This window comes from Egretta garzetta, unplaced genomic scaffold (assembly GCF_000687185.1).
Source record: "Egretta garzetta isolate BGI_Z169 unplaced genomic scaffold, ASM68718v1 scaffold323, whole genome shotgun sequence".
Lineage (NCBI taxonomy): Eukaryota > Metazoa > Chordata > Aves > Pelecaniformes > Ardeidae > Egretta > Egretta garzetta.
In genome coordinates this window covers 3,655,485-3,683,218 of record NW_009259435.1, presented here as the reverse complement: position 1 = coordinate 3,683,218, position 27,734 = coordinate 3,655,485, and the positions used below count along the sequence as shown (strand labels likewise).

Genomic DNA, 27,734 nt, shown 5'->3' with positions numbered 1-27,734 from the left:
AGCTTTTGTTGCCAGTAAATGTGAATACGACACTCTTGGTAAACCTGCATCCCTAAAACAAAATACCTATAGACAGATACGTTGCTGAAATGTTATGCTTTTAAATAAATGCAAAGAACAAATGAATTTCTTGTTGTTCTCTTTCTTCTTCCAGGTGATAATAGTAACCACCTCTCCAAGCTCAACTTTTGTACCCAACATCCTTTCAAAGTCCCACAACTATGCAGCAGTTACGAAACTTGTCCCAACATCAGTCATTGCTTCAACTACTCAAAAGCAGCCAGTGGTTATAACTGCTTCTCAGTCCTCTTTGGTCAGTAGCAGCAGCAGCAGTAGCTGTTCCACTCCCTCCTGTACTGCAAATACTATTGCTGTGACTGCTGTGGTATCATCAACGCCGTCAGTGGTTATGTCAACAGTAGCACAAGGTATGGCAATAACATTACATTTCTAAAAGCTCTTTCACTGATGAATTGGACTTTTGAGAGTAGCCTAGGGGAGATGCACTTTACGTTTACATATCATGAGTAAAGCACAGGAGATGTGAAAGAAGTCTACTGATGAAACTAATCCAAGATACTCCACAAATGTTCTTGTTCAACTCTTTCACTCTTTACTTCACCAATTAATGTGGAGGTCCTCTTTTTAAAGAGAGTGTAGTGAGATGATGTGGCATAGCTTTTTTTATTTTGAAAAGATTTTACTTGCAGCATTAAAATACTACAGCCTCAAAATGTCTGGCTTTAAGAACTCTTATCTGATGCAAGGAAAATGGATGTTTCTGACGTTTGATGATTGCTTCTCTTAAAGCCTGATCTACAAAACCATGCAAAGACGTGCCTAATCTTTAGAAGATGTCTTGTGGTAACTAATCTTGATGACAGAGAAGTGTTTACACCTTTTTCATTTGTGTATTTTATCAGCATGTAAGTTTTTAAAGTCCTTAAAAATTAAGATCTGAGTGGGCCTGGATTAAATTTATGATTTCTGATTCCAGCTATGTATGATAGCTTGGTTGATTGAGTTCCGCAGCCACTAGCTAACATTGGGAAGGGAAGCTGAGGCTGAATGAAAGGGCCTCAGCAAGCAGCACTTGAAAAACTGTGTGACAGTGACAAGTGTCACATGGCAATTTTTCCTGGTCTATATTTTCCATTCTTGTTCCATTCCACAAAAAGTTGAACAACCAAATCAAGGCTGAGGAGATATTTTGCCATCCATATTAATCAGGTCCTGAAAATACTAATCTACAGAGCACAAGGGCTTACAGCAGAATTTCCTGTTGTTTGAACTGTGGATTTTTAGTTGGGTTTGACCATGGAAGAGGCTATAATTCTAAAATATGTCAGATGGAATGTCTCTTTAACAGCTTTTTTTTTCCAAGACTATCTGTGTCATTGGAGAGGATGCTGGTGAAACTGTTTATGACATAAACTGATAATCATTCCAAATGTGAAGAAAGTTAAATTCATGGATGAAAACAGCTGACTAAGGAAATGAAAAACCATCTTAGATGATGCAGTGAGAAAAGGGTTGCTTATTTAGATTGCCAGAACTGTAGTTAATGATGATTTCTATCATTATCACTGCCATCTGTACATGTAGAGAAATAAGAGAGGAGATATTCTTTCTATTTTCCCCTACAGCTGGGTCTTGGTTAAAAACTGCCTTCATAAGACATGGACTTTATGTTTGTCTTTTTTGGTGCTTATGGATATGCAGTTTAGAATTATAGATGAAGCCAAATTTTGCTGGAAATGTAGGTACAGCCATGTAAGCGAATGACAGAAATGAATATTAAGATTTATTTGGGAGCGAATAAATCTGCAAACTTGTTTTAATCACTTGTAAGATCACCCAACCTATCAGCACAAAAAAAGTGTGTTACATAGTTTTCGAAATTACGTACCATTACTTGATTCATTCTTTTAAAGTAACATTGTGCTTGCTAACGGGTCCTCCATTCTGATGTTGATGGGTTTGATATTTGTCATTTTCATATTCTAACTTTTTGTAGTCATGATTTTCACTATAAATATTTTGCTTTCTTGAAGCTTAAAGATCAGGCTTTGAGAATATTTGTGAATTATTTGGACTACAAAAGGTGCAGGCAGTAGACTGGGATTGTGGTCTTTCCATTAGCTGCTGTTCTGCTGCCGCATTGAAAATCTATATAAACTCCCTTGCCTCTGGACAGAGCACTTCTGCTATGTGGGAGCTGGTTTTACTCATGTGTATCTAGGCATCTTTCAGTAGTAAAGACAGTTTAAATGTAAAATTATTTAAGAAATGGTGATATTTTCCTCTCATGTTGCGCTGTTCGATCTTAAACCGTTTACTCTTTCACAGGTGTGTCTACATCGGCAATTAAAGTTGCCTCTACCAGACTACCTTCCCCAAAAGGTTTGGTTGGGAATCCAACTCAGATCTTAGCACAGTTTCCCAAACAGCATCAGCAGTCCCCCAAACAGCAGCTGCACCAAATACAACAGGCCCAACAGCAGCAGCAGCAACAGCAACAACAACAACAACAGCAACAACAACAACAGCAGCAGCAACAACAGCAGCTGGTGCAGTCTTCTGTAGCTCAACAGCAGCCGCAGCAATCTCAGTTGCCGCCTGGCATCAAGCCCACCATTCAGATCAAACAGGAATCAGGTAGTTGGAGTTAATCTTGGGTCATATTGCTGATTGTTGAGGTCTAACCACAACTCAAGGAAGTAGGGTAGAATTCTGTACCAAAATGTGCATGGGGAGCTATCATTAAGGTATAATTACTCACCTACAGGATTTGGCATTAAACCTGGATAGAAGTATATATTGAAGGGTGTCTTAATGTGTTCAGCTATCAATAATTGAAGAATTTGGTTCTGTCACCCTTCTTGTTTGGTTCAGGTATACAGACCATGCTTTAGGAATAAATGTTTTATCTTTAGAGATTGAAAGGTATGTAAATATCTTCAAAAATAATGTCTTTGGCAACGTGGAAGGCACCAGTTTTCTGAAGATCCAAGAGCTGTTCAACTGTATCAACTGGAAGAAGTACTTAATCCATGTTTTAATTATTTTCTTGGGTCCAGAAAAAACTACTTTTGAGGTACTTGTCAAAACAAATACAGTTAGATCTGAGACTGGAAGTTGGACTGGATTCTTTTTGTAAGAATTGACTCATTCACTTGACTTTGGGCAAGTCATGTAATCTTTCTATGTTGGCTTTACTCTGCTGTAGAATACAGTTCTTAGCTCCGTCAGATGTAGTAAGAAGTAATGCCGGCAAAGTTACCTAACTCTGAAGGAAGAAGTGCTATAAAAGTGCAAAGTATTTTTGTGTCTGTATTTTATATTGATGATACCAGTACAGCTACTATTTTATAATCATACTATTTAGATCAAAGAATTAAAATAGATCCTAGAATGAAAAAATAAGCAGCCCTACTCCTGTCCTTTGATAAACTTCCTTTTGGATTATAGGATCATTGCCTAAGAAAAAATACCCACTAATGAAGACAGATAAGAGGCCTCCCTCCTACAGTCGCTGAGCAATAATTGATCAATAAGAGCTTCACTCCTTGCCTTCTACCATGGGTTTAGGCTCAAAAGATCTTTTTAGTTAAAGATTCTTTGGAAATAGCATCTGATACCTATTCTTTTGGAAGATGTGAATGAATTTTCACAGAGACTGGTTTTTATCCAGTTTTGTGTCTAGATGATGCAAAGGCTTCGGTTTCTCTTTCCTAACTTCATTATTTAAGTTAGGAGCTTACTTGCTCCGTACTGCTTTTGTAGTCAACATAGAAAGAAGCAAACGTGGAGGAGGATGTTTCACATCCCCAGCAGACAGAATTGTTCACCCAGAAATACTTGTGTACAAATGTAAGTGCCTACGTTTAGATGGGATTAGTTCAGGGTGTGCGTTTCATGGCGTTTGACCAACACAATGCAATACGTTTACCTCGTCATGGAACAGAATGTAAAGATGCAAGTGTCCTGAATATACTTTTGAACAGATGACATGAATCTCCTGGTTTGCAACTGAGAAGTGAATCTCGCAGAGGTCCATTCCTCTACAGAATTCGAGAGAGAGGGAACAGAATCCTTGCTGTGCTAAGGTGTCCGTCTTCATCTTTTGTTCTTGCTGATTCTACTCAGAGCTTGTTTCAGCCCAATTCCTTTGTGGCTTCAAGACAACCAATAAATCATTAGGAGAGAAAGCAGTTTACTTAAAGCAACCTTCCCTAGCCAGTGTCACAGTTACTTCCTTACACCCACTAATACTCTTTGTGCAGAAAGGTGGGGGTTTTTAATTTATTCAGAGGGATGAAATTCAACTAAGCTAATTAAGACACATAAGAATTTACAGACTAAATTGATGAACAACTGTTTCATTTTTAGATGGTTCATTGTATGTGAACCAATTCAGTATTGGTTGTAACCTGTTGGTTCCTGGGAAACATTCTATTTTTTGAATCGTGGACCAGAAAAGGTTAAAAATCACTACAACAGGTTGATGATGGAATTGAATCCTATGCCTCAGTGGGAGCAGACAGAAATTGAAACAGGCACATGAAAGGCAAAGATGATGACTGTCTCGTTATTTGCAAAACAAGTAAAAAACCCACAAGCAAAAAAAACCAAAACCTACCTAAACAAAAAAAAAAAATTCTTTTCAGGATCAAGAATGCATGGGCTCAGAATAGAAGCCCTGTGAGGCTACTTGCCCACTAGGGCTTGGTCTGAGAAAGCATTTCAGAAAGTTAACTTTTCGTGCCTGTATTTTAACAGTGACCTTTCTCCTTTCCTAGGTGTTAAAATAATCACTCAACAGGTGCAGCCCAGTAAAATCCTTCCCAAACCAGTTACAGCGACCTTGCCCAGCAGTAGCAATTCACCTATTATGGTGGTTAGCAGTAATGGGACTATCATGACAACTAAACTGGTCACTACTCCCACTGGTAAGTTATGGCTCTGAGAAGGGAAGGGAGGGTAAACCCAGACATACAGGTGATCAAATGTGGTTTATTAGGGTAAAAGAAAAAGCACTTCTGTCTTGTGAACAGTGAGCACAACAGCACATTCACAATCCTGTTGTTACTCTAGGATTTTTTTGCAGAGTGCTCTTTTATTCCTCTTATGATCTTTTTGAATTGGTACACAAAAATACACTTGTTCCTTCCCCACTGGGTTTATTTCAAGGGAAGTTGTCTTGCAACTTATACTGATACTTTGCACTTCTGTAGCACCTTTTATTAGATGATTTACATCAATTTAACTTTTTAGGTACCTCAAACAGATAGGTCAGCATCATTCCTATTTTACATACATAGACTTTGAAAGACAGGTGACTTGCTCATAGTCCTGCAGTGAACTTATAAAAAGGCCAGTAGAGTTTTTAAACTCCCAGTGTTTTTCTGGGGATCTAATTGTATTTGTGTTTTCTTATTGGTTAAAGATCAGAAATCCTGCAGACTGTTCAGATTGCAAACTTGTATGAGTAAAACTTAAAAGGCAGCTTTATCCTAGTCTTCAGAAAACTTTAATTAACTTCCTGAATTTTTAGCATGGTTTGGGAATATTAGCATAAACTAATGGTTAATTTTTTTTTTTTTTAACTTTTGAAGTACCTCACAAAAACATTCTTAAGTAGATAAAAAAAAAATCTAGTAGTTTTGCAGTTCATTTAATTGATAAAGAATTGGTAAAGCCTGGATTGTGCTCTCTTGGATTTGAACACATGGCTTTCCTGTTGCAACAAACTGTTTTGCTCTGTGATCTTTAGCAATTAAGGGTTGTAGTGCGCTATCTGCAGCAGTAGAAGCAGAATGGAATTACGATGTTTGTGTACCTCTTGACTCGTATTATTATTTTGAGTAAGTTTCTTTTGTGGACTCAGCTCTGTTTCCATTCTGAGAAAGCGTAGGTCTGAAAAAACAGCATTTATATCATGTCAGGAGGTTTCTTTTTGTACTGCTAAATGCTAAATCCATAAAATTGCATTATCCTTGTAAATCATATTTTTCCTCTTGGAGTGATATTTAGACCAGTCATCGGTGGTGATCTTTATAACCAAATTGTCATATAGGAGAAGTGAGAGTATAACTGACTTTTAACAGTGAAAGGGATCAGTTCTGGTAGTGGGCATCTAAGGCAGCAAGTGGCAAACGTACAGACAGAATCTAAACACCTATTGAAAATTAAAATCTCAGATGCAAGGATGTCAATTAAAATACGGCATTCATTGAACATTTGGTAAAATACTTCAGAAGACTCTTACCTTAATTTAAAGTTGGTAAATACTTGAATATTGCTCTGTGGCTTTGAACAGTGCTAGGACAATTGTAAAGGGTGGTAATAAATTGTAGTGTGGGGTCTCTTTTGAATAAAATCTAATGCTTTTTTTTTTTTTTTTTTTCCCCTAAACTAACTTATTTTTCCACTTGTAATAGTAGAGGATCATTTTCTAACAGCGAATTTTCTTGTTCTCTCTTTAAAACAGGAACTCAAGCAACATATACGCGGCCAACGGTTAGCCCCTCTATAGGGGCTCGGATGGCTGGAACTCCAGGGGCTGCTACTTATGTGAAAACTACAAGTGGTAGCATCATTACCGTAGTACCAAAATCACTGGCTACACTGGGAGGGAAGATTATCAGCAGTAATATTGTTTCTGGTAGGCATACAAGTACTTTGGTACTAAGACTTATTTCAAAAGTAACTTTAGACTTTTCTGTGGGTTACGTGCTGAAATAGTTATTAGGAACTTTATTGGAGAAGAAGTTAATTCAGACGAAAAATAGCTGAGGACGAAGAAGAAAATAATGGGTAGAAGTTATGGATGTAAATTGTTCTTCAGGATTGCAGTGGTGGTTGTGTATGAGAGGGAAGCATCTAATGTGCGGGAAGCCTGGGAGGAAAAGAGAAGTGTGGGGGAGGAGAGCTACTATGTTGCCCTCTGTTAGAGGGGAGAAAGATCAGAAAACTATTAGCCCCAATTTAAAGCATTTTATAATCTGGATGCTCCCTTTTCTATTCCACTGCACATGCAAACCACCAGAATAAAAATGAACCATGTATGTTAAATTCAGCTGTGCAGTCTCAACCTTATCTTGTTCTTCTTTTACCTGTGTCAACCTGTCTTTCTCTCATCCCATGTTCTACCTTAAGTTTTTCCTCCCAGCCTCACAGAAACCCTCCTGCTTGTCTTTGTTAGGCTGCTGACCAGTCTTGATGCTCTCTGCCCGTTCAGCCTCTAAACATAGAGTCTCTTTAGGACCGGGACCAAGCGCACTCAACACCAGTCACAATTTCTTAGTATCTTTTTGGACTTTAACAGTGCTAATGCAGAGGTCTGCTGCATTTCCTAGCCAGGTGCCCATGTACAGCAAGATCTCCTGGGTCTGTTCATCCTGTCTAGTCATAACTTTAAATTACCCAAAGGTCTCCCTCCTCCTTGGTGCTTAGCAAAGACCTGACATGGCATCAGCCAGCTCCTGTCACTGGAAGGTGCTGCACAAGCTATCCCATAAACCAACTCTGGGGTGTAGTCTGGTAGAGGTACCTCAGGTTTTCAGATCCTGATTTCTACAGAATTATATTTAGGGCTGATACAGGGAACGAGTAACTTTTTTAGCCTGTTGTGGGTATGGTGAGTTGTTAAGAAGATTTCTAGATCTGCTAGTGAGTTTATACACAAACGCAAGTAGTATTCTCCTGAGCACCAGCTAACACTGGCACAGGTTGCCCAGAGAGGTGGTGGAGGCCCCATCCCTGGGAACATCCCAGGCCAGGTTGGACGGGGCTGTGAGCAACCTGATCTGGTTAAAGGTGTCCCTGCTCCTGCAGGGGGGTTGGGCTGGGTGACCTCTAGGGGTCCCTTCCAACCCAAAACATTCTATGATTCTATGATTCTATAATGTGGGGAAACCCTTGGCTTGGGTAATAATGACTGTCCTGAAACAACACAAGTTTGGAAAGGATGCCTGCTTTTTTTGTTGTTTTTTTGTGGTGGGGTTTTTTTGGGTTGGTTTTTGGGGCTGGTGGGTTTTGGGGGGATTGGGGTTTGGGGTTTTTTTTTGGTTTTGTTTTTTTGCTAAGGGAGCAGTCTTTATATGCCTCTGAAGTCACTAGAATTAAGTAGGTCATGATCTTGTCTCAGCATATCTTCCCTTTCCCAGAATTAGTAGAATTCTTAATCTGAAATATGTAGTGAAGTATCTAAAGGGTAGAAAGTAGTGAGGGGATTCCTTGGGTTTGCAGCTCTGCTGTGACTGAGTGATACTTTCTTCAAGGAGAAAGTGGAAGGTGTCGATAAAAAGCTGTCTGAGTAGATACTGAATGGCAGTCTGATAACACTGATGACTTGCGTATCAATGTAGGTATTCTTGTAGAACGTGGAGGGCTGACCAGAATTACCTGTCGCTGCAGGTAAATAAAAACCTGATACAGGCATTGCAACTAATTAAATACTGGGAGAAAAAGAGAAATAGCCAACGCAGCTCTTCAAAAAAAAAAAAAATAAATACCTCCCCCCCACTTCTAAACTCAGCTTTTAAGAACCAATTGTAAAACAATAGCATATTTTTTCTTTTTTTCCTTCTTTCAATCCACTACTCATCACTTGTATTACAACAGTTCAGTGCCAGAAAGAGCTGGTATTTCTCTTGACCGGAGATACGTTCTTGGTACGTAGATTCTTCTACAGAGGTTATCTGTAGAAGAATATTTGTCTGTGCAAATAGGACCTTGAGTTGAGTATTAGTTGGTGTCCTTATCCCCCCCTCCCTAATTCTAGCCTTTGAAAAGTTAGACACGTTAGCCTGAGAAAGCTGTATTAGTCTGCTCCGTAATCTGTGAGAAGGGGCTGACTCTCCTAATATAGAGTAGATTACTCTGTCCTGGGCATACCTGTTTTTACTGTAGGTGAAAGATTTGTAGAGTGGGCATCTAATCTTTGTATGTTGAGTTAGGTGACATAAATTCCCATTCCAGCTGCTGCCCCTTTTTTTTTTGTTGTTGTTGTGCTCTCAGATTTAAACACAATGATTCCTATTTAGCTCACTACCTCCTACAGTGAAAGGAAATGTACGTGTGATAAACTGCACATTATTTCTTTTCCCACAAAAAAATTTAGGAACTACAACCAAAATCACTACCATTCCAATGACATCCAAACCCAATGTGATTGTTGTGCAGAAGACTACTGGGAAAGGAACTACAATTCAAGGGCTTCCAGGCAAAAATGTTGTCACAACGCTGTTGAATGCTGGGGTAAGTATGAGTTTCAAGTCTCAAATCGACAGCCAAGTGACAGGCTGTGCAGTGGCTGCTGCATTCATTCTGCTAAAGTCCCTATTAAAAGAAAACTGTGCATGAGCTCCTTAACAGATAGAGCATTTCTGAATGTTAGGGGTGTTTGAAAAGCAAGTATGTTTTGCAGGATATGAAAGATGCTTAAAACAAGCCAGGAATGTTCTCAAAGTTAAAGGGAAATAAAAACTCTTGAGCTTGCCTTTTTTCCATGGTTAATGATTTTGTAATCCTGAAGGGATTAAGTAGAAGAAAATAATTTTACCCTGTTTTGTGCTCTAATGAGAACCATGGTCCTGTATTAGAAACTTGCATCTCCAAATATTTATCTTCTGGATGTAAAGGACAGAAATAAACTGTCCCTTCACAGTAAGGGCACCACCTTTCAATTTCTGTGGTGTGTAACCCTGTAACATCCTGTCCCCGAGTATTGTGGAGTGTTGAATTATTTTTTTGGATAACCTGATGTGTGCTAAGAACAAAATAAAGTTTCCAGCTTCTACTGGGTTTACCTATAAGTGCTAGTAAATAAAAATGATGAACGTGCTTTACGTTCCTAGACAGAACTGTGAGATTTAACGCATTAATCATGTAATCTTTTAAAGTCTGCTTGAGTAGCAGAGCTGAGCAGGGAGGGGGTTTTTTTTAAACCTTTTAGGAATTTTTTTTTTTTTTTAAGATTCTGAACTTCCCTAGTTTACAAAACTTAGAGCTGTGTTTTCAGACAAGAGGAAATCTCATGGTGTCACACAGTAGGAACCACCAGAGTGTGATGCTGTTTCGGAAACAAGCGTGGTTCTTAGGATTTCCAGCTACTTGATGAAAATTGGTAGGAATACTGGGAGAACTGGCAACTAATCTGGTTCCTCATCTGGTTTGTTACTGTGCAGAGCTATGAAAAAGCATGCTCAGTGTCTTTGCTCTTCTTAAGCTATCAGGGGTCTAGTATGTCAGCACTATTCCACAGTCAAATATTTCTTGTGAAACAGCTGTGAATCTGCATTTTTTTATTAAGTGAACTTCTAGTTTAAAAAAAAAAAAGTCCATACGTAATTAATGATTTGATCATGAGGATAATACAAAGATCTATATTTAAATAATTTCTTTTTGAAACCTCAGTTCAAGTTTTGTAGATGTCTTGCCAAAGTTAGCGCTAATAGAAATAAGAGGTTTTAAAAAATATTTGCAAAGGATTTGAGGAAGGTTCCAACTTACGTAAATTCTTTGAAGCAACTTGAAAAAGTTTGTCAGCTTGGTTACTTTTGTTCACCCATTCAGAGCTGCTTGAAAGGTAAAGTAATGGAAAAGGGGATTTTGGTAGTTTTTCAAAGCCATAGGGTTTTTGGTTCTTGGTCTTCGAATGTTTTCTGTATCAAATAAGTCTCGTTGCCGCAGCAGGTTGATGTCATGGTACAACACACTCGCCTATAACTGTGCAATTTTTTTTGGTTGTTTTTATTTTTTAGAGAAGTGAGTGTCTCTGAAGAATTTCACTAAGTTAACCTGTAAACTTTGACTTCTCTACAGGGGGAGAAAACTATTCAGGCGGTACCAGCAGGAGCAAAGCCTGCTATCATCACTGCCACAAGACCCATCACAAAAATGATTGTTACACAGCCAAAAGGAATAGGGTCCACGGTCCAGCCAGCCACCAAAATCATCCCAACTAAAATTGTTTATGGTCAGCAAGGGAAAACACAGGTACAGTGAGGACCCATTTCTGTCTTGAAATGTACCCCTACATTTTAATGGGAAGTAAATAATTCTTCACTGTGTTGCCACATTGCAGGATTAATATATGCCTGTGAGGAGTGACACTTAGGGGTGTAATGAGGTGGCCTTGGTTCTGATTTCTTGAGCACAGTGTTCATATTTCTTAGCTGTTTCTGGGGGCCTAGAGCAAGCCAAAAGGATTTACTAAGCCTTTTACATAGCTGAAACTGCCTGGTCATGGCTCTAGATGCCTGTTTAAGTCTTGCAGCTAATGGCTAGATCGTGAGAAATAACGACACAGAGCCTGAACATAGTTCATCTGTTAAATCTGAGGTTTTATTGAAGTTATTTTCTGGTTAATGTATATTCAGGTTGTCCCTGCAACCTTGTGTAGTTGGTGGGGCTGTATACAGAGAATCTGGCTTATTTCTGGACACTTTCAGTTTCAGCTTTTTCTCTGGTTGCACTTAGTATTTAAAAGAACTAAACTTGTATCAGATATAATATTTTGTGTGTCTTGATTGTTCAAGACTGTATTTATTGTGGGCTGCGGAAGAGAGGTGCTTGTTCTTATTAGTGCCATGCATGTTCCAGCTCACTTGCATAGCTTCCTCTTGTCAGACCATAGTTGTATTCAGCCCTGAAAAATGACTTTTTAGTGGTTTATTGTATTAAGTACACCAAATTACTCAGTACATCCTTGTGTATTGCCTGGGCTTTGTGGTTTAATAATCAGAGCTGCTGAATTTACAGGTAGACTTTTTCAGTAAATTTTGAATATTATATAGGGCTTGTACATTGATGTATTTGAGTGGCCCCCTGTACTCTGATTGCTCAGATGCGTTTTCTTGAGTGCTCCTACTGTATGCAAAATTTGTCTTTCTCATCAGGTTCTCATAAAACCAAAGCCAGTGACATTTCAAGCAACAGTTGTGAGTGAACAAACTAGGCAGTTGGTGACTGAAACGTTACAGCAGGCATCAAGGGTAGCAGAGACAGGAAACTCATCTCTCCCAGAAGTGAAAGAAGAACCACAAACCTACACTGATAGCAGCTCTTCTTCTACAGAGTCCTCCCAGAGCTCCCAAGGTGTGTATTGACATTGCATAAAATATGAATGGACTGTCTCCCAAGCCTCCTAGCTAGTTTCTTATACCTCACTGTGCCTACTTTTAGCACAGGTTTTCACTTCCCTTATGGCATTATTTATCTTTTATGAGCTATTTACTTTATGCCTCCATTTCCTGTGTGAAAAGTGGAGATAATGGTTTCTTGCTGGACTCGTGACTTGCTGTTCCAATGCTTGTGGCCTGCAGCCTGATCCCTCTTTTTGGGGAGTCTGCCAGAGGTAGGCAGTGTAGCAGTTTGGGGGGTTTTTTTGGTAGCCCATGCTCTGCCACCCTCTTTCCTGAGTGTATTGAAGAATCTCCCCACTGCATGACTGAAAGCTGTGGTGTGACCAACATAAATTTTGGTCCTTTTGTAGGCGTGTACATGTGCATCAGGACATACATCAGACACGCAGTCCTGATGGGGATGCTGCCATGGCTTCAAGCTCTTTGTGTGGTAGAGGAGGATAAATAATAGGGCATAAATAACACCCAGCCTTTGGTCAGGAGTGACCATGGGGTGTATCACTGCATCAAATAAAACCAACTGTCTGTCAGTGTGTTCTTAGCCTTAGCTCCCCTCACTACAAGAAAGATACTGCGTTGCTGGAACATGTCCAGAGGAGAGCAACCAAGCTGGGGAGGGGTCTGGAACACAAGTCATACGAGGAGCGGCTGAGGGAACTGGGGTTATTTAGTCTGGAGAAGAGGAGGCTGAGGGGAGACCTGATCGCCCTCTACAACTGCCTGAGAGGAGGCTGTAGGGAGGTGGGGGTCGGCCTCTTCTCCCTGGTAACAGATGATAGGACGAGGGGGAATGGTTTGAAGCTGCGCCAGGGCAGGTTTAGGCTAGACATTAGGAAAAACTTCTTCACCGAAAGGGTTGCCAGGCTCTGGAATGGGCTGCCCAGGGAGGTGGTCAAGTCCTCATCCCTGGAGATATTTAAAAGAAGGATCGATGAGGTGCTTAGGGACATGGTTTAGTGGTGGGATGTCAGGGTTAGGTTAAAGGTTGGACTCGATGATCTCAAAGGTCTTTTCCAACCAAAGTGATTCTATGATTCTTTCAGTCACCTTTTCTGTATAATTCTGTAACTGTTAGTCTATATTGCCATTTTAAGTAAATTTTTAAAAGTTTTGAAGATTCAACCAACTTACCAAAATTTAGGAGCTGTTTATTTGGAATTTTGAATATGTGTTGATCACCTGAACTGCTAAAACCTTCTGAAAAAGAGTTCAATCCAAGGCAAATTCAACATACAAAGAAACCTGTTGAACTTTCTTTGTTCAAACCATAGCTTTTACAAACAACTAAGGTACAGGATTATTTTTTTTTTCGCTGGAAACTATTCATAACATCAGCAGTGTTTTATTTCAAGAGTGAATTGTAATAAAAGCTGCGGCTTTGCAGAATAAGAGTATGCATCCTCGGCAGTGTTCAAAATGGTAATGGGTGGTGAGTAACCTGGTCTGACTTTGAACTATAGCCCTGCTTTAAAGCAAGAATTTGGACAAGAGACCTCCAACCCAAAATGGTTCTATGATGACTTGATGTGCCTTTGTTCTTTTACAAACAGATTCTCAGCCAGTAGTCCACGTGATCGCTTCAAGAAGTCAAGATTGGTCAGAACACGAAATTGCTGTGGACACAAGCCCTACAATAATTTACCAGGATGTATCCAGTGAATCTCAGTCAGCTACTTCCACCATAAAAGCTTTGCTGGAACTTCAGCAGACTACAGGTGTGAAAACACATGCGGTTGCTTAGGATATATTCAAAGTTATGACTTGCTTAAGCAGCAGTTTGTAATAAGTTTTATAATTGAAAAGCACCTATCTTGAGTCAGCTTGATTCCTTCTTATCCTGCTCACTATCTACTTAATTAAACTTCTGCATTTATGGTGGAGGTTTATTTTATTAGGGAGGTTTAGATATTGGAGATTTATTTTATGTTTTTCTTTTCTTCTAAAGCAGTGAAGGAAAAGTTAGAATCGAAGCCAAGGCAGCCTACCATTGACTTGAGCCAAATGGCTGTCCCAATCCAGATGACCCAAGAAAAGAGGCATTCTCCAGAAAGTCCTTCAATTGCTGTAGTCGAGTCGGAATTAGTTGCTGAATATATCACAACTGGTAAGTGACAAAGGTAGCCTGATATAGTGGGTTTGCAGTTGAAGTCTGGGGACTTCATTTTGGATTTGTCCTACAATGGGTTTCATTTTTGTGTTTCACTGTAATTTGCTGTTGGGGAGATGAGTCTTTCCTTCTGCTCTTGAGACCCTGCGCAGGGGACAGAGATTGCATCTGCTTTTCTGGAGCATAGTGGAGAATGCTTCTAACTGAAACTAAGGGTTGTTGCTTCAAGACGTCCTAGTTGAATGGATTTTTCTGTTCCCTGATCTGATGGAGAGGACAGGCTGTCCCACTTGCCTTTAAGGAAAATGTCTAGTAAGGAAAAAAGTAGAAAATGAAGTTACAGGAACTGTGTACTATTTTTTTGTACGTATCGAGTGGAGTCAGACTATGAGTTAGTTTAACCCATATTCATAAAATGTTACTTTCTTACCAGTGGGTTTTTAAGCCATGTGTGCGTTTAGCATGCTAATGTAGTCCCCTGTTTCTTCATTTGCTAAGAAATCTTTGAACTGATAAATTTTCACTCTTGAAATAAATTATTCAAATTGATATTATGTTTGGGATTCAGCTCTTACTTTTTTAAACCCTCGACTACTCCTATCTGGTTGTCCATTTTGTGTAAGCCCTTGCCTCCCTTGTCTCTCTGATGGTCCCTGCTGCCCCAGAACACTACATGTGAGCCTCTTCCCATACGTATGTGAGAGGATCAAATCACCTGCTTTCCATTTTCATTTCTGAAGTCCACATTATTGGTCTCCCTGCTTTATTTGGAAAAGCAAAAGTGGATTGAAAATTGGCTTTGGAAAAGAGAAGTAAAGCTTGATTATGTTAAATTGTCTAAGTACATATCAGTAATTCCAGTGTTTCTAGTGTTAAATGTCTAACCTGATATTTTCATTTTTCATTTTCCTGCTCTGTACCTCCTCCCCTTGCTTCCATCCCTTGTATGGTCTAGCTTTAAGTTGTGTGAAATTGGAGCTGGGGGGAAAGTTATTGTTATTCTTTTAAATACCACTTACTGTATCTGGCTTCAATTTTGAATGTTTGAGTCATGCTCCCTTGGATCTCTTTTAAAACAAACTCAAAAGTATAATAAATAGTGTTCAAGTGATCTCCAATTAACAGTCAGTTATCTTCCCTGACACAGATACTGTGCACTGTGCTTCTGTTTAAAGTTCCAGTTTTTGCTGGGTCTGGCTCTAAAAGCTGATGTGAAGTCGGGCCCTTTGCAGGGAGGATGGGAAATTACAGTTGGTATCTTTGTAGATTTAAGTCCTTAGAAGCCATACGCACAAGTTCAAAATTTCCTTGAGCTATGATTACTCTTTGAAATATTGGGATTTTTATAAGCCTCGAGTTGATACACAGGAATCTGCCAGAGAAATGCAGGCTGCTGTGGGTTGACTAGCAGCGGTTTCTGGTTATTTTGCTCTTAGATTTTTGTCCCTTCCCCCAGTTTCTGTGAACACTGCCAGGGAATGCAGGTAATTGTGTTTTTGTTTTAATTTATGCTTCTCAGGATTCATCAGTACTCCATGTAGCTATATTTTCTGCTAAAAAAATCAGTCGTAAGATAGTGCACGGTCTATAATCTGTTGTGAAAACTCCTGCATGCGCCTAGACCAAAGGTTAGGGCACACTTTAATCTGTATGGGAGCTGGGATTCAGCATGTGCTTCCTCGTGAGATGATCACACATCCTGCTGTCACCATTTTTTGTCTGTCTGCAGACTCAGGAAGACAACACTGTATTGGTTCACATTCGGAAGAATATCTACACAACCATATAGGTTAGAAACTTTATTTTTAAATGAAGTCTTCAATTGTGCAGGAACTGTTGGGGGATATCCATGACGGGTCTGGCACAGCATGCAGGCTGGTATTGATAAAATCCAACTCCTCTCTTGGAGTGGAAAGTCAAATTATTGTAGTAATTCAAAGTACGACCTTTCTTTTAACTTCCAGGAAGGTCACTAGAAACTTTTTAAGTTATGTTACAACTGAATTTAAACTTTGCTTGTTCTCCTTCAGTTATTAATTATTTCGTAACTAAGAAGTTAATTAAAGCAAATATTTACAAATTAGTGTGGACAGGCATAAAGTAACTTAGATTCATGTCTTATCAGTGACTGCAATGTAGAATGGTTTTTTTTTTCTCAGCAGATCATTTCTGTGTTAATCCCCTATTTAATTACGGAGCCATTACTATTGCTCCATAACTCATGCTGCATCTGTTCTAAGAAGTAACACAGACCCATGACAAGGTCTCAATTTTTTTTGGTCTCTGATTTCTGATCAGCCTCACTTGCTTTTATAATACCCAAACATTTTCTAATTGCTAATCTTTCAAATTTAGCCTATGCTCTGGAGAGGATCTCTTGCAGTTTATCAGTGGCAGAAATTCAGTGAGTGAGGCTTGATGTTCTTAATTGCAGTCAGTTGTGCAGGTGCTTTTAACAGCATAAAAGCCACAGAGTGACTTGTGCTCTACAGTGTTATGCTGGTGCTGTATAAAGAATCCAGCTGAAAACAGAGTATAAATTCTGCTTGCAAAGTTGGTGTGTTGGGAGAGGGAGGCCAGAGGAGGTTTGGACCAAATGTGATTAATTAGGAAACAGAGACAAAAGCAAAACCCCTGAGTTGCTACTCTACGAGGCTTCTCAGAATAGATTTACACTTTAAGGTTGAAGCTGGCATACAGTAAAAGATGTTTTTCATACTCAGATCTTTATTTAACTCATACGTGCTTTCAGTCGAAGCTCAAATGCAAAGCAAATAGTTGAAGTTAACTGCAGTTAGTTCTGGAGAAGTGCCACTGACCTCTTTACTTGCAGTCAGTCATCGGTCCCAGCCCCACCAGCAGTCATCTCAGCCCCAGAGGACCCTGCTGCAGCATGTGGCTCAGTCGCAGACAGCAACGCAGACTTCTGTGGTGGTGAAATCTCTCCCTGCATCCTCCACAGGCGCAATTACCCATATCATGCAGCAGGTTGTACCCTTTCTTTTCCCAATACTCTATTTTATGAATTACATAGGACCAGGGCTTGTTCTGAATGAATATGTCATGTTGCTGCCACTGCAAATGCTAAGTGTAAGGGCAAATTGATAACTTAATTTTAATATTGCCTGTTTTGATGGTGAGGGTGGTGGGGGAAAGGGGAAGCAATTCATGAGATATACTTGAGACTGTTAAGTAAGAGTTATTAACAGCATCTCTGGAAAAGACAGTGCTTTCTAGATGAGTTCTTGCTGTCTGTATGTCATCCCTTCAACAGCAGCAAGCTGTTTTTTTTTCTGTATGTTGTATTGCAAGGTCCTAGGCTCTTTAGATTATGTTGGTGTCGGTGTAGGGGGAAGAGGGATGAAGCAGAATCTGGTCAGTACCCAGAGCACGCAGTGTCTTTTTCATTTGAGAGCTTTAGTTTATGAATAGGCAAACTTCTCCGAATCAAAAAGTGAGCTCACATTTAGATGAGTACCTCAGGGATCCCAAACACTTTCAAACAGACGGCATAGCTTGTGGTGAAACCTTACCGAAGCTACTCCGATGCCTTTGTTCAAGACCTGCTCAACTTTGCAGTGCTTTGACTTCTAGGAGCTTCAGCTGTGGAGCAGGACAGTGCTGTGTTAGGGTTATAAACCCACTTCAGAGAGTGTATTTTCACAGGTGTTTGAGTAGGCTGCTTCATCTTGCTAAGGCCATTTATTAAAATGTTTATATCATGGTACACAAAGCATAGTAACATAGATCTCTTGCTCCCTCAAATCCCTCAAAAAATAAATGTTTATGCAATGCCCAAGAAAAATAGCAAAATTTTGAGGAAAGAAGAAGAGAAGGGTCTCTGCTGAAGTAGGGTAGACTGTAGATATATGGGGAGCTGCAGAAGAAATTGGGGAGATGATGATTAGGCTCTCGGGAGGCAGAATAAGAACTTACTGTGCAGAGAGACTGGCATTAATGAGGAGCTACTGGTTTAACCACCTGCTAATCCCTGCTGCTTCACGTCCAACTGGCGTGCAACCTTAGGAGCTTTGAACGTTAGCCTGAGACAGGCGAGGGCTACATCATCTCTGCTGAGAATTAGCTGTGCAATTGATATTGTCATATAGAGATGTACCGCATCTTGGCATGACAAAAATAGCTTTTGATTGCTTACGTATTGTGGAATCGCCATGTAGGGGTGTCTCCTTGTACACTAGTTGGGAGTCTGTAATGGTAAAATAAGTTAATGTAGTCCAGTTGAAAATTATTAAAAATTATTTTTAGATTGTGTATTCTTATAATTTACGTTTCTCTCTACTAACATGCTCTAACTTCTTTTTATTAAGGCCTTAAGCAGTCACACTGCATTTACCAAACACAGTGAACAACTTGGAACTGAGGAAGGAGAAGTGGAAGAGATGGACACCTTAGATCCTCAGACTGGCCTGTTTTACAGATCTGCCCTGACACAATCGCAGACACAAAAACAGCAAAAACTGAGTCAGCCACAGCTGGAACAGACTCAACTGCAAGTGAAAACTCTGCAGTGTTTCCAGACTAAGCAGAAGCAGACAATCCACCTGCAGGCCGACCAAATCCAGCACAAACTCCCACAAATGCCCCAGCTTTCTATAAGGCATCAAAAGCTAACCCCCCTGCAGCAAGAGCAAGCACAGACCAAACCAGATGCACAGCACCCCCCACACCACATGATGGCCAAAGAAAGGCAACTCCCTACCTTAGTGGCACAGCCACAGCAAACTGTAGTACAGGTGCTTGCAGTAAAAACCACGCAGCAGCTGCCCAAACTGCAACAGGCACCAACGGCACAAAAAATCTACGTGCAACCCCAACCCCCCCAGAGTCAAATGCAGCTACCTGCCTCTTCAGAGAAACAGCCAGCAAGCCAGGTAACGGAATATTGATAGCATGCAAAATACACGTCGCTGTTCAAGGAAAAAAAAAAAAAAAAAAAAAAATCAAACTACCAACCCTGTTGCTGTAGCAGTGTTTTGTCCTGGCAAGAGAGGACTCCTCATTCTGCTGGTATTAATTACCCCATCAGAAGGTTGACACTAGGAAAGAGAAGCACATGTTATAGGGGAAAAATCCATAGAGCTCACAAACGTGTGTTGTTGGACAGTTTTTATGAATTTCTGCCACCACTGGTGCATGGAATTTGTCCCTAATTATTTTCTTTTAATTTTTAGAGATGGCAAGTTATTAATTTCCGTTCCCGTAGCACTTTTATTTCTGTGGAAATAAAGATGAATACACTGCAGTCTCCTAAGGCTTTCCATTGTACGTCTTCCTTTGTAGTTTACATCTTCCTGAAGTTATATGGCTTTCATGTACAGGAGTAATTTGATTTTCCTTGGGAGGGAAAAATGTAAAGACTGAGGAATGTGGAAAAAAAAACCCCAAAACATATTTTAACTAACTCCAGAAAAGTACAATTTATTTTTTTTTTTTTTTGGCCCTTTCAGGAATACATGTGAAAACGAGCGTTAACAAACATCACATGGGGATGTAAATCCCAAAGGAAAACGAGGCTGCTGTGGTATTATACTGCTACAATCCTTATCTAGCAGCCTAAAAAGCTGCTTTTCCCCAGGCTTCAATTAACTTTTACCATATCATTGCTAATTCCTTTGTTAAAACACTGAGTTTCAACTGTCTTCCTAATAGCAAGTATGTTGTTTGTGCCATACTGTCCTTGGAAATATTGATTAGATTTTCAATTGAAAAAAAAAAAAAATCTAGCTGTAACATGCACAACAAAAATTTGATTTTCAGGTGCAGCATCCAATTATCACGCAAGGATCCACTGTTACAAAGATAACTTTTGAGGGGCGTCAGCCTCCTTCTGTTTCAAAGGTAGCAGGTGGCAGTTCTGTGCCCAAACTGGCGTTGCCGGTTACCAGCCTATTTCCCATGCAGGCATCCGCGAAGACAGCAGTAGCAGATATTTTGAGAGTGTCTGTGGTGGAAGCTCAGATTGATACAAACGTAGAACATACGATAGTGGATCCCCCAAACAAGGCCATGTCCACTAGTAAGCTCGCTAGCGAAGCAGAGTCGTCACCTTGTACCCAGGTGCCGAGGGTGACTGCAGTAGGGATGACGGCAACTTCCATCCCCCAGCAACAGACACGTGCAGAATCCAGTTCCAGTCCTCCTGCTGTTGGTCCTACTTTAACAGAGAGGAAACTCGATGCACAAGGAATGCCTACAACAAACCAGTTTATACACATTCAGAATATATCACAAAAGAAAGCTGAAGAGAGTTCATCAGAAATTGTTATCCAGGTAAGAGAAGACCAGAGCAAATAAGGCAAAGGTTGAGCAGAACAAACTCGTGTCTAATGTGATGATAGCAACTGAACGATGTTCGGGTATTTTTGTTTTCCTTCTGCAGTTTTTGGTTCTTTTTCTACTCTCATGCTTGTAATGGATTACTGCTTCGAAGTGTGTAATTCTTAAACTGAGCTCGAGTTTCCCTAGCACTGTATCATTCCCTTGTGGCCCCAGCGTCTTCCCTTTTTTTTTTTTTTTTCTGTTAAGCAAACAAACCAAGCTTATCTAATTTTACGAAGTATTCTCATTTGAAATGCTTAAAAATGTGACCGTCACCACTCGCTATGGAACTATGATCTAGAATTATTTATGGGATCTATTAATGTTACCTCTGAGTATAAAATCAGTGCAAAAAAAAATGAAGTAGTGGGGTTGTTCTTACTGGGAAAGTTCAGCAAATAAGGTCTGGATTCAGAAGAAAGCTTGTTGACTTCACCTGTAACTAGTCTTACCACTTCTGAGATAAAATGACTGTTGTTCTTCAGCCTAAATGCTTTGAGTCATTGCCTAACTGATGATTGATATTTTCATTGATTCTTCTGTCTTAAATACGATGTTTTATGATGTAACACATGGTCAGAATGTCGACTGAGGAAGTGTTTAACTCATCCGAGGACTCATAGTGGTATAATTACGAATCTTTGTAGACAAGCTGGCGTTCTATATGTTCACACAAATGATGGCGTGGTTTGAAATGGTTTTATTGTATATCATATTTGTGTTACAGTGAAAATGTTTCTGATGTGGGGAAATAATTTGTGTACAGAGCTTTTTAACTTTTCATGCTTTGTAAAAATCTTCATTGCAGTTAACTTTGCTTTTGTAGAAATCATCATTTTTGTACTCATTTTTAGTCCTTGTTTCCCTAAATAGACAAAGGTAGACTTCTATTTTACTTCAGATCTGTATATTTTGAGAATCTGTTTGTTGTTGTGGCATGCTACGAGCTGTTTCAAAAGTAAAACACTGCCCAGAATTTCAGTTGTATAAAGCTGTAGATTTAGTTTCTAGAACCTGTGAAAGTATAAGCAGAAATAAATAGCTTAGATGCGTTGTGTTTCCTCAGCCTCTATGCTGCTGCAGCTCTGAGCAGGGCCGGAGCTTGTACTGTATACAGAAAACAGCTTGTCCTTACATTGGAATGTCTTGTCTGGAAAAAAAAAAAAATAAGAAAAAGAGAAGGCTGAAGAAATTATTATCTCTGCTTTGCATTTGAGGAAGGATGGATGGTGGGCATTGGTGGTTTAGCTGTTGGTTACGCTGTCACAGACCTTTAGTGAAGATCCAAGGCCAAGACCAGTGCCTTAAGAGCAAGATTGTTCAAAATTTATCTTTCACAACCTAATCCGGTGGAAAGGTGCTTTGAAGCGTTGGCTAACGTAACGTAACACGCAACGGGCCTTCGCTAGGGAACGTTGCTCTTGGAAACCCAATACCTCTTTTCCATGAGTACCTGCGCTTGCGCAGATGCCTTTACCCGTGCAAACGATGCGTGTTAAAACCTGCGTCTTTTCTTTCTTTCAGACTATCCCTCACTATTCCATCCCTTGTCACTCCAGCTCCAACGTGGTAGTGGAACCCAGCGGGCTCCTGGAGCTCAACAACTTCACCAGTCAGTGCCTCGATGACGAGGAGACGGCAATGGAGCAAGATGTGGACAGTAGCACTGAGGACGGCACTGAGCCCAGCCCCTCTCGAAGTTCTGCTGAACAATCCTAAGGAATTGGGACACTGGAGTGCACTTTAAAATATCTTGGGATTTTGAGTATCCAAGATGCCCTCGTATTGTGATGTTTTAGAGCACTTTGCCTATTAGAGTTGTTCATTGGACCCTTGAAGCATCAGTGTGTTTTAACAAGACGGTATTGCAAAAGCTGCATCTTAAAAATTGTTTCCAAAAAAAAAAAGGAAAAAAAAAAAAAAAAAAAAAAAAAAAAAAGATGTAGTTACCAAGATTTAGTAAACCTGTGACAGTGGAATGTACTCCTGTTAAAAAGCAAATCTGCAGCGAATTCTACAGCTCGTGCGATTGAAGCCCTTGCCCAGATACTGAAACAGCTTTCAGTGAAAAGGGTTCATTATTTTGCTGTGTCTTTTTGTTAGCTGTTGAGCAAAACACCATCAAAAACAAACAAAAAAAAAGAGAATGTTTAATAAATATTTGTATTTTTAAATAGCATGTGAGAGAAAAAGTGTCTCTGACAGTGCTGGAAAAGCCCCAGGAATTTTGGAATTGGTTCGCTTTCTTGCACTTGTGCTCACTTAGAGTTAAGATTTTTTTTTTTTTTCATAAGCCTAAAAATATAGTTTATTTTTTTTAAAATTCTTGTTGGTGAATGTTTGGAAATAAGCAAAATCACTAACTGGTAGCAAAGTGGATTTGCTAGTGGATTTTTGTTTTCATGCTTTACCAGAAGTAGGGTATCAGTATATGAGGCATTTCTTTGTGCCATAAGCACATTAAATGCTCATCTACCTTAGTTAATCTTTGATTATTTATTTAAATATAAAATTTAAAGTGAGGCCAAGTTTAAAAAGTTCCTGTGAAACAGGCAGGTGTGTTAATTCTAATACAGATGGGGGGGGGCGATGATGTGTTTTGCTACAAATCAGTTTTTCAAAACTGGGGATATGTGGTTCAGCGTCTTTCCAAGTTGAACCTCCGAATTTAGAAGTGAGTTAAGGCTTTTAAAAATCTGTATTTTACTCTTACATGCTGTTTTTAAAGCGACCGTCGGGGGAGTTTAAAAGCTTAAATCGGTATACAGTGGTAGGTTTCGGAAATTAGCCTTACGACTTGGCTTGTTGAAGCAATACATTGGGGTTTTGTGATGGTTACAAGCCACAGAGAGAAGTCTGGGTTCGGATGGGATAAGAGAACCAGTTTTAATACATTCTGCTAATGAAGACAATACTTTTTTTTTTTTTCCAAATGTATATAAAAACACGTTTTTAACTGTTTTGTATAGATTTCATTATAAATAACTAAGCATTTTAAGACTTTGACATATCATTTAATTGTATATACATCTATCAGCCTAACTGCCCACTTTTTGGTGCTGAAGTACTACTGTAAGTAGATTTCCTCCAAAGCCTAATACAGCTTTTTGCGTCAAGTCTTTTTTTTTAAGCTGTGATTTTACTGTCAATCCTGTAGTTAAGATTGAATTCCAACTAGAGGAACTCAAACAAAATATACAAAACCTAAAAACCCATTTATTTTCCTTGTCCTGAGAATCCACCTATGTGAGAACGTAGAGTAACCCATAGATGGTGCTGTTGGTTTTTCATCCAACCTCCGTTAATTTATAAACTTAAGTCCCTATGACTTTCATACACTTTTTTTTTTTTCCTCCGCCTTCTGTTTTCTTTTCCATCAGCATTAGTTCCAAAATAATGTAGTTTATTGTGGTGGAGAAAGTGTCCTGATAAATTCAACGCGCAAATGCCGGAATAGCGGGGTAGGAAACTTCATTATTTTTGCGTTACTTTGATGTTGGAATAGGTATTGGTTTAGTTTCTGCTGTACTTAATGCTCAGGATGGAAGAGAATAATATATATTAAATGAAACATAGCATATTTCTTTCTGTAGTTAAAAAACCCCAACAAAACTCAACCCTCTCAGCATGCCATTCTAGGTGTTTCAGGTTTTGATAGATGTTTGGGAGCGGTTACTCTTGTTTTAGCGAGATAATGGTGACCAACAAGAGTGACCAAGTTACGATCTAAGTCCTGCAAGTTCCAGGTTGCTACAGAATGGCAAAAAGAGATTATTGCCCCAGATTCTACTGCTGGTGGGGTTGGACAGTCCGTTGTGCTTCGCAGGTGCCGGCGTACGGCACGGTCTGTCGTGTTCCGTACACAGTTACGAAAAGCCGAAAGCAGATGGCACGCGGTTCCTCTGGCTTGTATCAAATTTTCATTGTCACCTGGGGTCTCGCAGTAGAGTGTCCCTGGCCTATCTACCACTGAAAGGCCATGAGGATATGAAGTAGAGCAAGATTTTTTTTCTGAGCACTTTTACCCAAGAACTTTGCCTTAAGTTACGGTTCCAGGTTTAGGTGAAGGCATATGCTCTCTCCAGCCAAAAAAAAGGATGCTAAGAAATGGCACAAGGTGAACACGACACTCCTAATGCATTAAGCAGATTGTTGAGCTCTGATCCAATTTATTCCCATGTTTTATGTAAGACTTTCGTTGGCATCTTTAGTGATGACTGTACAGCAATGGCACGAACAACTGCAGTGAACTCTTTGACACTTCCTTGAAGGCAGCCGATCTCTTAAAGAACACAAAAGCTTTCAGTGTTGCTAGGAGAGGTTTTCAGATTGGCAAACTGAAGCACGTGGTGGGGGTATCTAGGGGTCAGGTAAGATATTCAGAAAAAGGACTTCTGTAATCGATGCATTCGCTCTCGAAACTCCTCTCTTGATGCTTTCCCAGATTGAGCTGATTTTTTTTTTTTCAGATTCTCTTATTTAATTTGCATGTTCCTGCACTTCACCCATATAAATTTTTTTAATAACGAGCAATATACAAGATGAGCTGAAATTTAGGGTCAAGATGTTGGGTTTTTTTTCCTAGTTACTTGATTTTTGAGAACAACCATAAGACAACTTACGGAGCATTTGGCCTTGTCCCCCTTTTTGTGAACTCCAGGCAGCGCTGCCTGTTCCTTCTGCCCTGCAGATGTGCAGGCTTTTCATACCTGCCCCTGGGATACTTCCTTCATCCTACTGCAGCTGTGTACCTGCTCCTGGCAGCCTTAAAAATATCACCGGGCTGCTAAAAATAAAACATCAGTGTGTAAGGTAACATTTGCATATCCCTTCTCCCGAAGAAGCTGCATCTTCCTTCCTGAAATGAATTTGATCTCCCTCCTTGGAATGGAAGAAAGGTGACCCATGGCGGGGATAACAAGTCTTTGGTGCTAGGAATTGGAGTCGTAGAATCATAGAATGATTGGGGTTGGAAGGGCCCCCTAGAGGTCATCTAGTCCAACCCCCATAGAATCATAGGTAGGATCATAGAATTAGCAGGTAGTAGGCTTGTAACTTAGGAGGAAGCTGTGGATGAGTTGGTAGAAGAGCATTAAAGGGTCGCTTCATATTTTAACAGATGTGCTCCGGCACTGCAGTAGTATGGATGTGAATTTTCACGGAAGGATGCTAAGGAGGCAAGACACAGTTAGAGGAATTACCGAGACAAGGGAGCAGTGATGCGCAGTGATGTGAAGGTGGTGCAGTCGTAGAGGACTACGTGTTTTCCGAAAAGGTTTAACCATAGAGGTAGAAGTATTCTCAGCCTTAGTCTTTTCTCCCACTGACAAAATGAGCTTTTGAAATTTTGGGGCAAAATGGAAAACCAGAAGCTACTTGCAGCTGTGAGTATCGCCTTGCGTGTGGAGGACCCTTTGAAGAGAATGCATGACTAAATAGATGGGATTTAAAAAAAAAAAACACAGACACCAAAGACCTTTAAAAAAAATCAAAAGTCAGGGAAACTTAAGACTATGTGCTTTTGTCTGTAGTGGATCAATAGTTGCTGAAGTCTAAGGGTTTCACAGATCCCAGAATCCCAGGATGGCAGGGGTTGGAAGGGACCTCAGGAGCTCACCCAGTGCCACCTCCCTGCTCAAGCAGGGTCATCCAGAGCAGGGGGCACAGGACAGCATCCAGGCGGGGGTTGAAGATCTCCAGAGAAGGAGACTCCACAGCCCCCCTGAGCAGCCTGTCTGTGTGATGAGGTTGGTTGTGAATCCCTCTAGGTACCCTGCAAGGGCGGCTGGTTTCAGCTTGGCAATGTTCAATCCAGAGAAGACTGATCATAATTTAATATAAGGAGGCAGAAAAATCAGACTCTTCAGAGCTTTGCCTGTATTGGAAAAACAGTACGTTTAGTGCCTGCGTGTCTGTGCTGGGCTTAGGACTTGCTCCTTTCCCTAGGTTTGATGGAAACCATGAAGAGTGGTTACCAACAGCCTGTGCAAAGCTTCCTTCCATGCTACGGGGCTGAAGAGTTTTTCCCCTACCCAAAGTCTGTCCTGAAAACCTATGGCCATCTGCGAATCCGATTTCTTCCAGTAGAAATGCAACACCTAGCTTATGGTAACTTTGGAGCTTTGCACACCTTATCAAAGAGTTAGGGAAGAAGCACCTGGAAGTGCTTAGGGACATGGTTTAGTGGTGGGATGGCAGGGTTAGGGTAATGGTTGGGCTTGATGATCTTAAAGGGCTTTTCCAACCCAAACGATTCTGTGATTCTATACCTTAAGATGTATTTATGGGTTCCTGTGCAAGAAGAAATTGTCACTAGGGGCGTTTTAGAGGCATAGAAATGGAAAGGCATAGGGCATAATAGAGGTATAGAAATGGGAACTTGAAAAAAAAAAAAAGCAATAGTAAGACTGATGGTAATTAGGGTTACGAAGGGGTGTCATGTTTTCTGTCGAGTCTTTCCCCTCCAACAAGCACAAAGGCTGCAGGTTGAAATCCAGGGACCTCCTATCTCCTATAGTGGCAATGAAACCAGACAGTTGCATTGGTATCTTAAAGCTTTAAATGATGAAAAAAAAAAAACTACTACTTGTTGGTACCTTGAGGCAGCCAGAACTATGACTGGCAAGTGGAGGTAATTGGTGATCTTGGAGGGCTTGCGGCGGTAGTGGGGGTTTTTTCCTCTTTCATAGAATCACAGAATCATAGAATCATTTAGGTTGGAAAAGACCTTCAAGATCATCAAGCCCAATCGTTCCCCTACCCCTGCCATCCCACCACTAAACCCTGGCCCGAAGCACCTCGTCTGCCCGGCTTTTAAATCCCCCCAGGGCTGGGGACTCGACCCCTTCCCTGGGCAGCCCCTTCCAGTGCTTGACAGCCCTTTTGGGGAAGAAATTTTTCCCGATGTCCAACCTTTCTCCATACCTGGGTGAAAAGTTGCTGAAATATTGTAAATATGATGATGAGCACCTGGGAACTTGTTCATCATTTCTGGAGAAAAGGATCTTTGAGTTATTTGGTGTAGGAAAAATATTAAGAGGTTTTTAAGCATTGGGGACTGAAGAGTAGCAGCATGGCCTTGAATCAGTTCTGGAGTCCAGGACTGTTAGAATTGTCCAATAAATACTACTGCAGAT

General features: G+C 40.2%; 1 protein-coding gene across 12 annotated transcripts in view; it reads left to right on the top strand.

Annotated features, from left to right (window-relative positions):
• The window catches only part of EMSY (EMSY transcriptional repressor, BRCA2 interacting), a 46,588-nt gene that overhangs the window by 16,504 nt on the left and 2,350 nt on the right, over positions 1-27,734 (top strand). For 3 of the 12 annotated variants that reach the window (XM_035892681.1, XM_035892683.1, XM_035892677.1), the window contains 14 exons: positions 155-428; positions 2,350-2,658; positions 4,803-4,952; positions 6,494-6,667; positions 9,128-9,264; positions 10,831-11,004; positions 11,907-12,105; positions 13,703-13,867; positions 14,098-14,256; positions 15,989-16,048; positions 17,093-17,247; positions 18,588-19,151; positions 20,038-20,550; positions 22,123-26,060. In XM_035892681.1, the coding sequence (XP_035748574.1) occupies positions 155-428; positions 2,350-2,658; positions 4,803-4,952; positions 6,494-6,667; positions 9,128-9,264; positions 10,831-11,004; positions 11,907-12,105; positions 13,703-13,867; positions 14,098-14,256; positions 15,989-16,048; positions 17,093-17,247; positions 18,588-19,151; positions 20,038-20,550; positions 22,123-22,317 (3,228 nt within the window). In that variant the 3' untranslated portion in view covers positions 22,318-26,060. Of the gene's footprint in view, positions 1-154; positions 429-2,349; positions 2,659-4,802; positions 4,953-6,493; positions 6,668-9,127; positions 9,265-10,830; positions 11,005-11,906; positions 12,106-13,702; positions 13,868-14,097; positions 14,257-15,988; positions 16,049-17,092; positions 17,248-18,587; positions 19,152-20,037; positions 20,551-22,122; positions 26,061-27,734 lie in introns of those variants that run through there. The other 9 variants (XM_035892686.1, XM_035892680.1, XR_004841768.1 and 6 more) reach the window with 8 other exon arrangements.